We start from the raw sequence: 15998 nt of genomic DNA, 5'->3' as shown, positions 1-15998 counted from the left end.
TACATATGATAACTTTATTGGCTTAATATTTTGGGGATATCTTGAAGACCAAAAGTGTATTTAATTCTTAGTTATTGGTGCCTTTTACAATATTATAGAAAAGACTAAATTATTACTTCAGCAGGACTTAGGAAGTTAAATTTGTGATATTGCTGATTTCTTCTCCCAAAACAACTGGTGCTGTTTCATGACTAATTTCTTGCAGGAAGAAATGATTTGATAAATGAATAAAAAAATACACATCATAAACTCATTTAAATGGCCTCCAGTTCACTGACTTGAATTTATTTCTGTTGAATCCCAAAGTAAATGAATACAAAGGTCAGGAGCAATGTTCTTTTTTTAAAAGGCAGGAACAGGCATTTGCCTGGAATGACAAAATTGAAGTCTGCTCTTGGAAAACCATTGTTTCCTGCTTCTGTATGACAATTAAGTCAAATATTGCAAAGATAGGAAATAAAAGCTCATAAGTTAAAATGGGGCTGAATTAAAACTGTCAGGGAGGAATTAGAAAAACACCATAATTCTTCCAAATAGGGGCCAAAGTTTAACAGATGGTAAAATATGTGCTAAATGAAAATAACCAATTTTGGGAGTGTTTTGCTGCCAAATGTCAGAGGTCATGAGACTTGATGGGGCCTTCACTTTCATGCAGAGTCAGCGAATGGATCTCACACTATAATCCCACACGAGAAGCAGAATGAAAATAAGGCACAAGCAGCACTGGGATGTGGTTCAAGACCCTGTCCAGCAGATAAACAAATAACTAAATAAATCCTGGGGACACCGGGGGTGAGGGAAGCTACCTCAGAGGGGTCAGAGCAAAAACCGATAAATCTCCGCTGAAGACGCCGTGCCTCCCTGCAGTTAACCTCTTAATCAACCCCAATCGGCCAAAGGAAACAGCAAAAAATTGGCTCTGTGCTGCAGACAATATTCTCACACATCTGCACAGTCAACGAGTGCATTAAAGATGCGACACTTTTACCTGAGTTCAGTGTGCTTTAGTCTAAACTAAAGAGCAGGAGACACCCTTTAGAGACCCTTCAGAGACACCCTTCAGCCACTGGTGTCCACCAAGTCTTTGGACACCGCTTTTGCTGAACTACAAATTACTTGTTCTTTGTCCATCTGTCAGTGAATGTTTCTATAGCAGCTCTTGCAATTAACTCCAGAGTGAGTCTAGATAGCGTTCTAAGGGTCAAACAAGACACAGGCATGTCAAGCTCAGCTTTGAATCCCTATTTTTGTGCATGCTCAGATTACATACCTGATCACTGGATGGACTCCTTTCCTCGGTGGTGTCATATTCAGTGCAGGTTGAAATGGAACGTTGCATTATGGGTCCTGGCGTAGACAGGCTCAACGTAAATTAACAAAACAAACCACAACAGAGGTCTCTGCATTTGATAGGCCATCGAGAGAGGTCATGTTTACCACCCCTGTCCCCCCCATGGAGGCACTCGTGTGTGTCAGAGGTTTCGCTACCAGTTGTTCCAGCAATCTGTCTGGAGGATTGTAAAGTTTCGTAAGGTTGGGAAAGATTTACCATTGGCGTTTTTTTCCCCCCCCACACTTTATGTCAAAAAGATTACATTTGTTTTGTTTTCTGCCTTTTCAGAAGGAGCGAGTTCAGACAGACGCTGCTAACAAGTGATAATAACACATGCCACTACGTTAATTTAGAATTCCTTTGTTTTCCTTTATTAATCATATAGAATAGTTTAGCAAGTCGAGTAATTCATTTTTAATCTTCACTTTTGAGTCTGAGGAAAGGCTGACACATCATTTTGGATTCAATTAGATGAATCTAACATACAGGATTAACAACTGCCAAAGATAAACTCAATTTAATTAACCCTAATTTTGTCACAAATCTGATTACATTTGTCTTGGCAGTATACAATTACACTTTTGGCCTACAGATTATCGACTCTCCTCTAGAGTCACATGGCTAATTGGGAAACAGGTAAGGTTACATGTGACAACAATTAAAGCCAATGCAGGGCCAGGCTCATGGCCTGGGGCCAGCAGGCCGCCTAACTGGGAAGAGCTGTCTTTGCTGGGCTCTTGGTCATTTTGTGAACTGCAAAGAAACATCTCATATATATTTCTATTAATAGTAATAGTATTTGTAGTAGTAGTAGAAGTAGTGGTATGGAAAGTAGTAGTTTTACTTGCACTATGCTGAGCCTATTTGGGAAAATATCAAGATTCCCTCTGTGACCAGAGCAGAAAGAAAGTTGTTAGGGAACAACACTTTTCGCTGTTAATTACCACAAATGGCATTTACGCAGTAGCAGGGACAGCATAAACCAACAAACCCAACACACCAGTAAATGTTTAAAGCGGTACCTTTTGTTTTCCCAGACTGTTCTGCTGAAACTGGGAAAAGGGATCATGATATGTAGCTATGAGAGCTGAAGAGCTAAAATGTAGTGAGAGTAGATACATGTACCATATCTACCAGTTATAAATTAAATAAATGATCTATACTAATGAATGTTACTTTGTTCATACATACATACATACATACATGCATACATAGATATATATGTTTTGTCTGTACATCATTAATATACATCTGTACAAAATACAAGAATTACAAGAATTAGACTTTTCTAAAGCACTTACCCTAAACTGTTTCCAGCTTTAGAGGCTGTCTAATACCTCATTGAGCCTATTGTTGCCACTCTGCAGATTATAGACTCAAACATTGTGACTTTTGGATATTCATAATCATGATTATTATTACAATTAAAAATATTTCTGGACTCGAACAAAGTCAAAGCGAATTTAATCGAACTCTAGCCAATCCGAGCTCTTCTTATATTTGCACGACTTTAGTAGCCAATCAGCAGTCGCCGTTTTTTTTATTTCATTTCGTCTCCTCGTTCAGAGGCGGGTTTATGCCCTTATATGGCATTCATTTCCTTATATGGACCGGGGGCGGGGCAGCCGGACGGGGCTGCGTGCTGGTGACACTTTCCCTAAACTGTAGCTTTGACTTTCAGAGGGAGAACAGCCCGTCGGAGGGTGAAGGAACACAGCGAGGCGACGACTGGCAGGTTTAAACCGGCCACAGTCCGCGCAGACACCCGCCCAGGACCCGCAGCTCAGTGTCGGACAAACCGACGTCCTCCCGCTCCACCTGAGTGTGGCATAGACAGGATGATCCCCGACTCCTCTGGAGTGTGATTCCGCCAACTATCTGAGACCCGATAGATCCTCCTGCGACGTGCGGAGACGCGGTCAGTATCGAGCCAGGACGCAGAGCCGATCTGCGGTGTGTCTGAATGCGGTTTGGGGTCAGGCTGAAGTCACGGCGACAGGCGACAGACTTTCCATTTACTGAAGGCATTACGTCCTTTGACAAATTCCTCAAGGCGAGTAAGGACTTAACTAAAGCAGCCTCGTATTTCCTGCGTACCTTGACTCGTTGCTCTGACTTTTCCATGAAGGTTCACCGCACAGCAGCGTGTTTATGGAGCGCTAAGCAGCAAGGAATCCCGGGAGTTGTAGGCTCTGCTCGTATCAGCCGTCGGCTTCTGTCGTAAACCTCGTTAGATGTTTACCTAAATAAATAAGTCATTTTAACGAACTGCTTGTATTGCTTTACGCCGAGGGTCTCAGATCGAACTCTTCGGGAAGTGGAAAGCGCCCTTTTACCCTCCCGCGGCCTCCCACCAGGACGTCAAGACGGATTTGTATTATTGAGGCAGACTTCTCTCTGTGATCAATAAAAGGTTCGAGGATAGCATGGCAATGGTAGTAAGCCCGTGGCCAGAGAACATTTCAGCAGATCCGGGGTCCCAGCTCCAGATTTGTGGGCAGGAGCCCGGCGGTGCACCGGGGACGCCCAATGGTTCCACCTCAGGGAACGACGCTCTATCCGGGGACAAAATCCCCAATGTGGACTGCATGGTGTGTGGGGACAGGTCCAGTGGGAAACATTACGGCCAGTTCACCTGTGAAGGCTGCAAGAGCTTCTTTAAGCGCTCGGTGAGGCGGAACCTAACCTACACCTGCCGGGGGAACCGAGACTGCCCCATCGACCAGCACCACCGGAACCAGTGTCAGTACTGCCGGCTGAAGAAGTGCCTCAAAGTCGGGATGAGAAGAGAAGGTAGGAGCCTGTCCTCTGTAGCGGTGTGCGTGCGTGCGTGCGTGTGTTTGGGATGAGCGACTTTTGTTTACAAAACGAAAAGCTTGTTTGTGAGTAAACGTGCATGAAAGAGTCACAGTGAAATATCAGGTTTAAATAGTTGGAGGCTGGTAAACACTTTATTTTGGCATCAAAGGGATTAAATGTAAAGGTGTTTCCTCATACATACATATAGGTATGAGGAATAAATCTACCTATCTATATAGGTATATACAAATATACTATCCTTCCAGTTACATGAATTAATTATAAAGTGGACAAAAAGGCCTGCATGGGTCTCCTTTGAAATAATTAATTTGTGCCATTTCTCGGCTTCGCTAGGGTCAAACAGACGCGTGCGTGAGCGATCCGTGCGTCAGGAAAGCGCGCCTCCGCTGCTGGGTTTGACCGTTGTTATGGGTAAATAATCAGCCAGCACCTGCAGCAGCACAATGCCCATTTCCCATTCATTTAGCAAATCTGTGCCATTCTCCCGGTGCGCTCTGTCCGATCAAATCCCCTCTTTGTCCCCCCGTTTTAATTATGCTGTTTGCTCACCGACACCCAGAGCCGCCATAAGAGGATGCCGCAGCATTTGTTGTATTGTGTTGGATTAACAACGGGTCAGTTAGTACAAAAGGGGAACAGTCGAAGCGTGTTTGTGGAAAAAAAAAAAGCGCTTCCCTGGGCTGGCTGTCATTCAGCGGCTTCTCTCTCTCCCCCTCCCTATCTCTCTTTCTCTCTCTCTCTCTCTCTCTCTCTCTCTCTCTCTCTCTCTCTGTCTCGCACGCAAACACACGTACACGGAGGCAGAGTCTAGTGATCAAAAGACAGGGTGATAAACCCTAAAGTCCTGAGATGGTTTGATGATGCAGCAGGAAACTTCAGACAGGAATGTGGAAGGATGGATGGCTTTTGTTCTCCATCAGCCAGAAAACCATTTATCCTCTTTGTACCCTGGAATAAGATGATCCCTTCAGGATTATCACAATGCTCAGCTATTAGGCTACAGTAAACACCCCCCTGCCTCATGTGAAGCACCTGCCCTGACAGAATGTATCTTATATGCATCTGTTGTATCCAGTCAGTCAGTTTTATTTTAGGAGACAATGTGTTTTGTCCTCCGTGGTTTCTAATCAACCATTCAGATCTGTGAAAATATCTTTTTTTTCTTTTCAGAAAGTTCTTCCAGCAGGCCTAAAGTAACATGAAAAATCATTCTGTGGTAGTTTTCACTCCGTTCGTCATGATATTCAAATATTTTGATTTAGCCTGCGAACATCAACCGACAACATTGATTCAGAAAATTGAATTTAGTTGCTTGAATACATTTTCCTAGGGATAAAAACATATTTATTTATTACATTTAAATGCTAGTTGTCAGATCAGCTGACAAGTAAATCACTAAAAGACAGATTTTTTACAACAATTCAACTGCTGGCCTCTACATGCAAACGAGGTCAGCTCACATTTGCTGACTACATCTGGTGGTGCATTTGAGGTCAGCCAGATTAAATGTGTTTTTAAATCCTCTTTTCAACGTAACTTCTGTTTATCAGATCACTTAGCGACGGTGCTGACGGCAACAGAAATGACTAGAGGCATGGAATACACGTTGTGGCCAGGGGTACTTTACAGCAGCAGCCTGACAAAGTTAATACATTTACTGCATTAATAACAATAATGTTATTGTGTTATTATTGCTGTTTTTGTGAGTCATTAAGGAACTTGCTCTTACATTCTCATTTCACTGGAAGAGTCAAAGTGAAAGTAACAGCGCTGCTCCGTCCTGGAACGTGCAGATTGTGTGAGGTATAAAAAAAAAAAGAGGCAGGCGTGTTGAAGCAGACAGCTGCTCTCTGGAGGACATGCATTAGTCATGTTTGACTGTACATTATTCAGCACACTCACCTAACGTTGTCATTTTCTCTGCTAGGTTCCAGAAAAAAATGCATTTCACATGTTCTGTTTCCACCACAGCGATGATGCTAATGTTAGCTCCTCAGCTTCACTTGCCCTGACACACGCTCCAGCATAGCCTCCAGGTTGGACTCTACCTCACAAAGGCCAGAGATGCTCTTGGAGAGCAGATCCCCATTAACCACCTCCTCTAACACCGACAAATCAACCAGAGAAATCTGACTGTAGCAGTAGCAGTTAAACAGCGGGGTGGTTTTCTGCTAATGCATACATATTTATATTGAGATCAAAGCTGTGCAGAACGTGATAGAAATCTGTAACCGCCTTCGCCCACCATCCACCACCATGATGCCAACCACCCCTGCACTACTCTTGCGCCCCTGTCTGTGTACTGACTGGATCGAAACTGCTGCCTCAGTGCGAGCAGGACGCAGCGAAAATCTTCCGCGTTTTGACCTCAGTCAGTAGTAAATACTCTCAACAATTGTGCTGCCAGGGTTTTAAAACTTAAGCCTTCATAGTTTGGAAGCCTGCTGCCTGTTCTGCCCGATGTGAGCAAACAGAAAGAGAAGGAAAACAGCTGAGTGGAGGTCAACCAAAACGTAAACATTAATAACAGACAGGCTCAAGTCAAAGTCCACACATGTGGACCGGTCAAACAGCTGCTGAGTAAACTGGATGTCTAAAGTCAAAGTGTATTGATTCACCAACACCACATAATGGAATATTTAACACCAAAAATGCCACAATTTTGCTGCCTTTTGCATTTGAAACCCTTGTAACAATCAAGTTGTTGGTAGTTATAAATGCATAACAGGGGTCCCTCGCAGGAAAGTGACCCCATTCACCGGTGACGTTCCTTATGTTGCTCCAGTAACGCTGTCCTGTCGATGTTTATGACGCATCAGGGTGAGATTGTGAATGTAAATCCCAGTCACCTCGCCCCTTGGAGGTTCCTGCGCCCACCCTCCTGTAATGTGAGCTTCAGGGTGGGATCAATCAGTCAGCGACTTGACCACTGCGGACTCGGGGCGCTCCGCTCCGTGACCGGAGCAGCTCGGCCTGTTTCCCTGTGTCAGATGTAAAAGCAGGATTCTTCGTTCTCTGCCCGTAGAGTTCCCTAACGAGGCTCCTCCGACGCTCTGCCGCACTCGGACGCTCCCTGATGCAGCTGCGGGAGCCTGCGCACATTTATATTTTAAGGCTTCAGTTGATGATCTTATGCCGCCCGTGGGAATGCGCGACGGGGCAAGTGATGGAGAAGTTGTGTTTTTGATTGGTTCCTGTTCATCCTCTCAAAGGTTTTCTCAGTACAATGAATTTCTGCCATGTTTAAACACTTGATTAGCATACAAGCGTGTGTATTTACCTGCCTGCAGATGCCGATTAAACCTAATGGTGGTGTGTGTGGCCCGCATTGTGACCTCCACAGTCAGAATCTTGATGGGGCTTAACTGCTTTTAGCTGCTGTAATTCCTCACGCCGTCTGACCCGGGGCAGCAAGGAAGTCAACTGTGCACTCTGCTGGTGACCATTTGCTGAAGTGGCGTTTTGAGAATCCCTGCTGAAACGTCCTGTAGCACCTCTCATCGTGCCCTAGTTTTAGTGCTCCGCCAACAACAAATGCCATCCAGAGTGTGTAGCTTTTTATTTTGGAAGAAAAATAAAGGTGCAAAAGAAAGAAAGAATAATTGCATGAATAATTTTATTGCATGTAAGCTAATACTCACTGTTACATTGAGCTGAGCCCTGTGCACCCATGAAAACATGCAAAATTGACTTCTGGCCGCCATTTAATTCTGATGCTCCTGCTCCCTCCATCTGTCTCTGACCCTGGCTTTTTTATCCCCGGGCATCTGTTTCTCCCTAACGTCATGTCTGCCTCTTTTACCCCCCTCCCTCTGCTCCCAGATATGACATCCCTCTGACTGCACTGTGTCTTCCTCTCTGTCTCTTCAGACTTCCGGTTTTCTCTCTCTGTCCCCTTTTCTGCAGCTCTCTGTTGCTCTGTTCCTCTGCCTTGTCAGCCACCCTGCAGGCCAGGAAAAAATAAAAACAGCGATGCGTCTCAGACGTACTCAAGTGCTCTGCCTCTCGGTGAGAAGTGACCCCCTGCCAGAAGAGGCATTTCAAGAAGTCAAGTGGAAGTAGTAAATTCTCCACTGTCATTGGATTAAACTCTAGATCAAGTCACCTTTGAGTTAATGTTTTTGACTCACTCTGTGACACAAATTGGAGCAGCGCTTCAACAATGACACCAAAATTTGAATGTTAGATTATTGAAGTTCTTGGATAAATTTTCATGCATAAAACAGCACTATTATAGTCTGATATAAAGGTTTTTAGTCTGGTCTTGTCTATCAAAACAGCAGGTTCTTAGCTGACACAATTTAAGTGTAGTTTAGCAGGAATTCAGGGAGGACGTTTGATTAATAATCGCGGTTGCTGCGAGTTTCCTACTCACCCCAGTGGAAATAGCGACATCCAGTGGTAAATGTTTTAACTGCACGCACTTTAAACCCTGACTGACTACAAAGATAATCTTTAATTCACTGTGTACATTGTTTTGGGTTTATTAATCGTTTATTTGATTTTATAAAAACCGGCCCTCCCTTTGTGGACTGTCAGTTTTACTTAATTGTTGCAGCAACAAAATAACATTTGTGATATTTTCTTAAAAATTAAATCAATGTTCCACATACGCTGTGGAAACGGTGAACTTTGTACATATCCCAATTTTAAGGGAAGACAAAGAGACAGGTCTACGAGCATGTCTTTGTGAATACCACGACGATGACATAACAGTTCTGGACACAAAGCACCATGCTTTCTGCCGTTCTGTCCCTTCTGGGATTTTACAGGATTTTTGGGTCGGGCAGCTTCTTTGAGGTCTTAGTTTCTTCATTAACAATGCAGAAGCTGTTAATCCTACAAAAAATGCAGTGATGCAGCGCAGCAGCTGTGTGTGAGGCAACAGGTGATTCCCCCCCCCCCTTCCCCCTGCTCCAACACCCACTGCTCCTCCCCCACACCTCCACCTGTCTCTATCTGAACTGCTTTCCTCTATCAGGAATGTAACTCATTCAACTCTGCCTCATCACTCTCCCCTCCCCTAATGGATCAACTGCCACACCTTTGTTCTCCATCTTATCTCGGCTCCCCCACCTTTTGCATGACGTGCGTCGCCCAGTCACACGGCGCTCTTTTGCAATCTCCTTGACTTTTCCGTTGTCTGTGTGTGACGGCAGCATGTAGATTTACAATTGGGATGGTTGAACAGGTGTTTTTCCAAATGGACCTTTGGGTGTTTGCTTCATCATCATCATCATCACTCCACGGTGGGGAAGGGGCGGGGGGGGAGTTGTGTTTGCCATGTTGTGATGGAGTGCTCGGCCTCTGTGTGCCCTTTTAACCTGAGGCTGAGCCATTTGGTAGTACATGGTCAGGGAAGGTGTGTGTGTGTGTGTGTGTGTGTGTGAGAGAGAGAGAGACAACTCTATGTCTGCTATTTTTAGCACTGCACATGGTTCACATGATTTCTACCTACTGATGACCTACATCTATCTGTCTAATAAAATATTGCTGGTTAAGGAGAATGTATTTATTTCTTTTTATATGTTGGGGAATATGACTTTAGCCAATGAAAACAACAGATAATGACGGCTTTCATCTATTGGATTACATAGATTAAAATACCGTAGGCGGTGCAGTGAAAACAGATCCTCTGCACGTTGTGAGGAGAGTCGACGAGCGGTTACAGAGGGGGCTGAAAAAGACTCCTGGCCCTCACCTGAAAATATATTGTTGTGAAATCAACGTTTGGACATTTCAACAATTCATTTGGATTAAAACGCATCCATCTGTGAATCAAAACTTTTAAACTTTTCATAACCTCATCACATGATCACTCTTTACCTTGAGTATTGTTTGTTATTCAAAGAAGGGGAACAAAACCAGTAGTATTATCAGTATCAGCCACAGGTGCATCACCAGGCACCAGTCAGCAGGTTCAGTTCTAGAAGTCCTAAAAGTGCCTGAAACACCACATGATGCTTTTATAGCTGCCGCCGCTGCTCCTAATGCTGCACATTTATGTTATACCCAAAGAGACCCATTGAATCTGTTATTTTTCATTTTAGCTGTACAACGAGGACGCACTTCAAATTCCCAGAGCAGCCCGGGGCAGTACCTGACAAACGGCACCGACCCGTACAACGGTCAGCCCTACCTGTCCGGCTTCATATCTCTGCTGCTGCGTGCTGAGCCCTACCCAACATCACGCTACGGGGCCCAGTGCATGCAGGGAAACAACCTGATGGGCATCGAGAACATCTGTGAGCTGGCGGCCAGGCTGCTCTTCAGTGCAGTGGAATGGGCTAAAAACATCCCATTTTTCCCAGACCTGCAGCTCATGGATCAGGTGAGTGAGCAAACCATCATTCACACGCAAGCAACCAAACACCAAGGGGATTTAATTTAATTCGAGGTTAATGTGAAGCCTGTTGCAGTTATTGTTAATGCAAATATGTCACCTAATGGCTTCCCTATATAATAAATACTGTATATCTTAACTGTGAGCACAAACACTTCCAGATTGTTATGTCTATTATTGATCACTTTTAAGATGAATTTGTGACTAATAAACCCTTTGATCTGTGTTTTATTGGTACTCTTAATGTTCTAATTATGAATTTACAGTTCATTTGGATCAGGGGTGTCCAGATCCAGTCCTCTCCAGCTGTAATCCAGCAGGGTTTTCCGTCCTACCAGACACAAAATGTGTTGTCGACCTGGTAGAACAGAAATCCCGACTGGATTGTGGACCGGGTCCCCGATTTAGATAACCATTAATGAGCTTTTTAATGACAACCTAATGTTACACCTCTTACCCAAAAGGCTCCTTTCATTCACAAACAATAGTTTCTTAGTCTGAAGGGCCACTATGACCTGGATGATTGGAAATTTCAACTAACCTGAACTATTTTAAGGAATGAGCGAGCTGAAATGACTGTGACCCCCCTGTACAGTTGGTAAAAGCACTTAAAAATTATAAAATTAGGATTCAGAATTCTGAGTGTTAAAATCAAGTCAGGATTCAGACAATAGCAGCAGTCTTTGGAATTTTATTTCATTCATTCAAAAAATGTAATCCCAAATCTAAATCTTTGAAGTGATTCTGTCGTTGAATGGGTGGAGGGAAGCGTGTTTCGGCCCAATATTCACGTCACTTTGTCTGCGTCTCAGGTGGCGCTGCTGCGTATGTCGTGGAGCGAGCTTTTCGTCCTCAACGCTGCCCAGTGCTCCATGCCGCTTCACGTGGCTCCTCTGCTGGCAGCTGCGGGCCTGCACGCGTCGCCCATGTCGGCAGAGCGAGTGGTGGCTTTCATGGACCACATCCGCGTCTTCCAAGAGCAGGTGGAGAAGCTGAAGGCTCTGCAGGTCGACACGGCCGAATATTCCTGCCTCAAGTCCATTGTGCTCTTCACTTCTGGTAAGCTGGCATAAAGGGAATTTCACCTGAAAAGACCACAAAGGGACAATGGGTCATGCGATTGTTAGCGAGTGCCAGTTAGCCTCTACCACCCATCTCTCCTTCCTGTCTTCCCCCCCTCCTCCCACACTCTCCCCATAAACCGACTCACGGCCAGGCCTGGACCCCATCACCACAGGAGCTGAATTATATATGATGGGGTCCAGGGAGACAAAGATTCACCACCAACCCATCCGTGACCTACATAACCCTGTCCTCAGCATCCCACCTAGTGTGTGGGATGGGTGTTCCCAAACGTGTGTGAACCCTTTATACAGTAACCGAAATGACATTAATGCCTGCATGATCACATGATCTCTGGCAGAATGGACTAAAAACAATCCTCTCCCATTTCTTCCCCACAGTCCCATGAATTCAAATTACAAAACAGGCCTCTGCCCGTTGCCACCGTCATAGTTTAGCCCCAGTGACCCGTAAAAGTCGTCGAGGGCAAAGCCGAGAGAATAGAGACGATTCCTGTCTTCCCTGAAAAGTGACTGGTCTGGCAGGAATTTGTAGGGAGCCAGGACTTCCTCTAAAAGCCTGTCGTCTATATGAGGTTCACGCAGGGGGCATCAGTGGAGACGACCCCGGGTGAACGCGCGGTGCATGAAGTGCAGTAAGATGTAACTTTGTCTTCAATTAACACCTCTTTGACCTCCTTTGCTACTTCCCCCATGCTTGTCCCAACACGGGGTGTGAAAACCGCACAGTGTTACACGCTCTCAGTGTGGACTGAGCCCAAGGTGGGAGCCGGTGGGGGGGGAGAGGGTGGGGTTGAGAAGTCAGCAGGCAGATCATGACCCCCAGCTGAAAGGGGAAGTGATTTTCTGTTCTACAAACACAAACCACAGAGATGCAGAACACACTTCTCTCTGTCAAGAATGTGTTTTCTGGTTTCTTCAGAAATGTTTCTGCCAATATTATCTTCCCTTCCACTTCATTCCACGTTTAACCTCCCGCCGCCTTTCCTGTTTTCAGAATCGGATATTGAACCCACAGATTATTGATCTATTTGTTCCATATTGTAGTTGTTACACGGCGTGGTCTCCAGGAACGAACCCTTCTCCAGTCTCGGTGTTTTGGCCTGAGGAGCTCGGCCCTTTAGCCCAGAGGGCGGACATTAGCGATGCTGCTTGTCTGCTTCCTGCTCCTCAAGGTGCAGCAGCACTTTTTTACAGGTCCCAGTGGGCACATGTTCTCTTTGCAGAGCTTTAGTGCAGGTGTGGGATGCAGAGGGGAGAGTGGAGGAGGATTAAAGGGATCAGGCTGACCGATGTGGTGAGTGTGTGGTGGTTACAGGAGGTTCAGATCCTGAGCCAGGGGCTGGTCTTCTGCTGTTGGTGATGTGCAAAAGCTGCTGCCAGATGTCCCAGGGTGAGAAAGTTCTTAAAGGCCAGTGGTTGCAGCTTTCCAGATGCTCCAGCCAGTAAAATAACAGCAGGCCTCCTAAACCTGCACCAACTCGTCTGTCCCCTTCATAGTTGTCCCTTCCCTTGCGGATGTGATGTGTCGTTCCAACTGTGGCTGCACGTTCCTTACAACTCTGCATTTTCCTCCCGCTTCATCTTCCTAAAAAGTCCTGAAAAGCCTACGTGGAGGGTCCTTGCTGCTCCTCAGCAGGAGACACTAACTCATCCGTGGACAAGCGTGGACATTCGCCAGGCGGATAGATGGGAGCAGAGTGTTTACTGAGCTCCTGCTTTTTGACGGTTTAGGATGGGGTGTTCCTCATTTGTGTCTGCCACAGCATAAATGTCCAGTTTGCTTCAATCCCAACCTTCCCTGTCTCCCTAGATGCCATGGGGCTGTCAGACGTCGCCCACGTTGAAAGCATCCAGGAAAAATCCCAGTGCGCCTTGGAGGAATACGTAAGGAACCAGTACCCCAGCCAGCCAAACCGGTTTGGGAGGCTCCTCCTGCGACTGCCATCTTTGCGCATCGTCTCCTCTCCAGTCATCGAGCAGCTGTTCTTCGTCCGCCTGGTGGGCAAGACGCCCATCGAAACGTTGCTCCGCGACATGCTGCTGTCGGGCTCCAGCTACAACTGGCCCTACATGCCCGCGGTGCAGCGCGAGCGCCCGCTCTCCCTCCACTACAATGAGAATGGACCCTGAGAGGCGGCGTGGACGCACCTGGACCAATTCAGGGTCGTAGTCCACTTGACCCTTTCGTTCATACTTCTTTTACCTTCTTTGCGCCTCACTCTCCATTCCAAAAACAAAGTGTTACAATACACAAGCCAGCAAGTCACTCATTTTGACCATTTCAGAGAGCCGGTGGCTCAGCGCTGTCCCGCAGCCACCGGCTCAGCCTACAGGGGGGGTGTGGAGCGAGATGAACTGGTTGGTCGAACAGGTTGTTGCACAGTTCACCAGCAGGTCTGTTGGACTCATTTCAGATGTCACTCTCAACGTCGACGACGCTGATTTTTGGGTGCTATGCACACATTTTCAGAGGCTGACTGCAACAACGCCAGTATAGCGAATATTGTGATCGGACCTTGCCAGGAGTCCGCTGTATACATATGTACCAATTCAAATAAAAGCCAGAAGCCATTAAAATTAAGACAAATACCAAAATGTCTTGGACTTTTAAAGATGACATGTTTTCATTTGTGTGTTTGTATTAACTATTACATGTTTAGCGTTCTGTGGAAAAAGCTCAGGTTTGGTAGATGGACACTCACACTCACACACATACACACACACGCGCGCGCACGCTTATGTGTGTCTGTGCCAAAGCTAACAAGTGAATAGTGAAGTCTTGGTTCGGAAAATTACATGTTCGGTTTGTGTATTATTTCAATACATAATTTTGGGGGTCTAAGGGGGAGAGAGAGTACAGTAATTACAATTATGCACTTGTTTTATAATCTAGCTGGATTCTACAGGCATTCACTTCTTTGAAATCAGAGTACTGGTAGACTTTTCTGCCGCTCTGCCATTTCTTTTTCCTCATGCAGAATGCTCCCAGAAGGGCACCTCTGTGAGGACTCATCCTTCATTTTGATTTTAGCCATTTTTGTCAACATTGGACCTTTGGCACCCTGTTGGGTAGGGGTCATTTTTCCAAATTAGGTGTACTTGCTGTAGAACAATGATTTTGACACTGAGCATTCATTTTATGACTGTGCCATAATATCTTGTTACCTGTTATAACAGGTATTATGTCTTGTCAGGACAGGAAAAGAACTTGCTTGATGTGGGGAAAAGCAAAGAGTGAAATTTATTAGCGCTCTTGGTAAATTAAAGCAAAGCATTTTTCCTATTTTCAAAGACTTCTTGCAAGTTTTTTTTTCCTCTTCCTGATGATATTGTCATGTAGGGTAAAATCCCTTCGACTCATGTCATATGAGCTAATTATCCTGTTACCATACTGTATCGCTAACATGAAAAAAACCCTGTCTGTGTTATTTTTTGTTTGTTTTTTCCTTCAGCAAGCGTTTGGTTTTTTTTGGCGAATATTTCCAACACGGCACTGTCATATCGACATCAAGTATTTGTATTGGAAAAAAACCATCTGGGACCCGAAAGCTGCCTGGTGACAAATGAACTAATAGAAGGTTTCTATTACTTCGTTTTTATCCCCTCTACCTTTGTTTGGAAATATCCACTAATAAATGAAATAAAATTCTGTTCACAGAAAAGTTTCTGCTTTCTGCTTGTATGATCATGCACACACACACAAACACACACGTGCACATCAGTTAACTTTCTTTAAACCTCTTTCATCTTACTGCTTTGACTTTTAGGAGGTTAATTTACTGTTTTGCAGCCTTTTGGAATAAAGTGCCTATAACATCAGAATTAATCATTGTTATTGATGGTTCTGTTCTCTCTTGACCTTCATGACTGCTTTGGTTGTGACGCAATTGCACTTCTCTTTTTTTAATTTACCATAAAAATTCTTTAACATGAGCTCTTCGCTGTGGTCTGGGGCTTCCGTCACCATCACCCCTCTGACATCCAGTAATTCAGCTAACTGTCTGGGTGACGAACTCGGTTAGCCAGAACTAGTTTCACTAGACTGGAAGTAAGACAAATTTGTCTTACCTCATTAATTATGTCTGCAGAACAGATCGCCGTGGCGATTATTGTTTCATCACTGAAGCGTTTTAGCCGTGATGCTTCTGGAATTGAATCAGTCTTACCCTCTTGTCAGGTGACACGATACATATTTAGCCTTTCGGGAAATTCTAATGATGAAGTTATTAAACTACTGTTATTGAGCATTAAACACCAGTGTCAACGGATGCAATAAACAATCAATTAATGGTTTCTAAATGATTCTGGGTCTCCCTCTCCCTACGCTGGACGTTGATACTGGCCCACTAGGTGTGTGACAGTTGTGTGACTGTGTGTGTGTGCTTGCGAGAGAGAGAGAGATGGTTATTGACCTTTA

General features: G+C 44.9%; 1 protein-coding gene across 2 annotated transcripts; it reads left to right on the top strand.

The window, feature by feature from the left end:
- Positions 1-2989: 2989 nt before the first annotated feature.
- Positions 2990-15243, top strand: nr2f5 (nuclear receptor subfamily 2, group F, member 5). Of its 2 annotated transcripts, XM_057045301.1 has the most exons (5): positions 2990-4126; positions 4487-4564; positions 10204-10484; positions 11309-11555; positions 13392-15243. In XM_057045301.1, exons 1-5 carry the CDS (start codon positions 3760-3762, stop codon positions 13709-13711), a joined length of 1293 nt encoding a protein of 430 aa, XP_056901281.1. In that variant the 5' UTR covers positions 2990-3759; the 3' UTR covers positions 13712-15243. The 2 variants fall into 2 exon arrangements, with proteins under 2 accessions (XP_056901281.1, XP_056901282.1); XM_057045302.1 differs by lacking the exon at positions 4487-4564 and having other exon boundaries at positions 2993-4126.
- Positions 15244-15998: the final 755 nt, after the last annotated feature.

The sequence above is a fragment of the Takifugu flavidus genome, chromosome 10 (genome assembly GCF_003711565.1).
Source record: "Takifugu flavidus isolate HTHZ2018 chromosome 10, ASM371156v2, whole genome shotgun sequence".
Lineage (NCBI taxonomy): Eukaryota > Metazoa > Chordata > Actinopteri > Tetraodontiformes > Tetraodontidae > Takifugu > Takifugu flavidus.
The sequence above is the reverse complement of the archived record's forward strand: the minus strand, read 5'-3'. Positions and strand labels throughout refer to the sequence as shown.

Coding starts and splice junctions, on each gene's coding strand:
- nr2f5 (XM_057045301.1), top strand. CDS start 3,760: ATGGCAATGGTAGTAAGCCCGTGGCCAGAGAACATTTCAGCAGATCCG. Junction 4,127..4,486: donor AGTCGGGATGAGAAGAGAAG/GTAGGAGCCTGT, acceptor CGGCTTCGCTAG/GGTCAAACAGACGCGTGCGT. Junction 10,485..11,308: donor ACCTGCAGCTCATGGATCAG/GTGAGTGAGCAA, acceptor TCTGCGTCTCAG/GTGGCGCTGCTGCGTATGTC.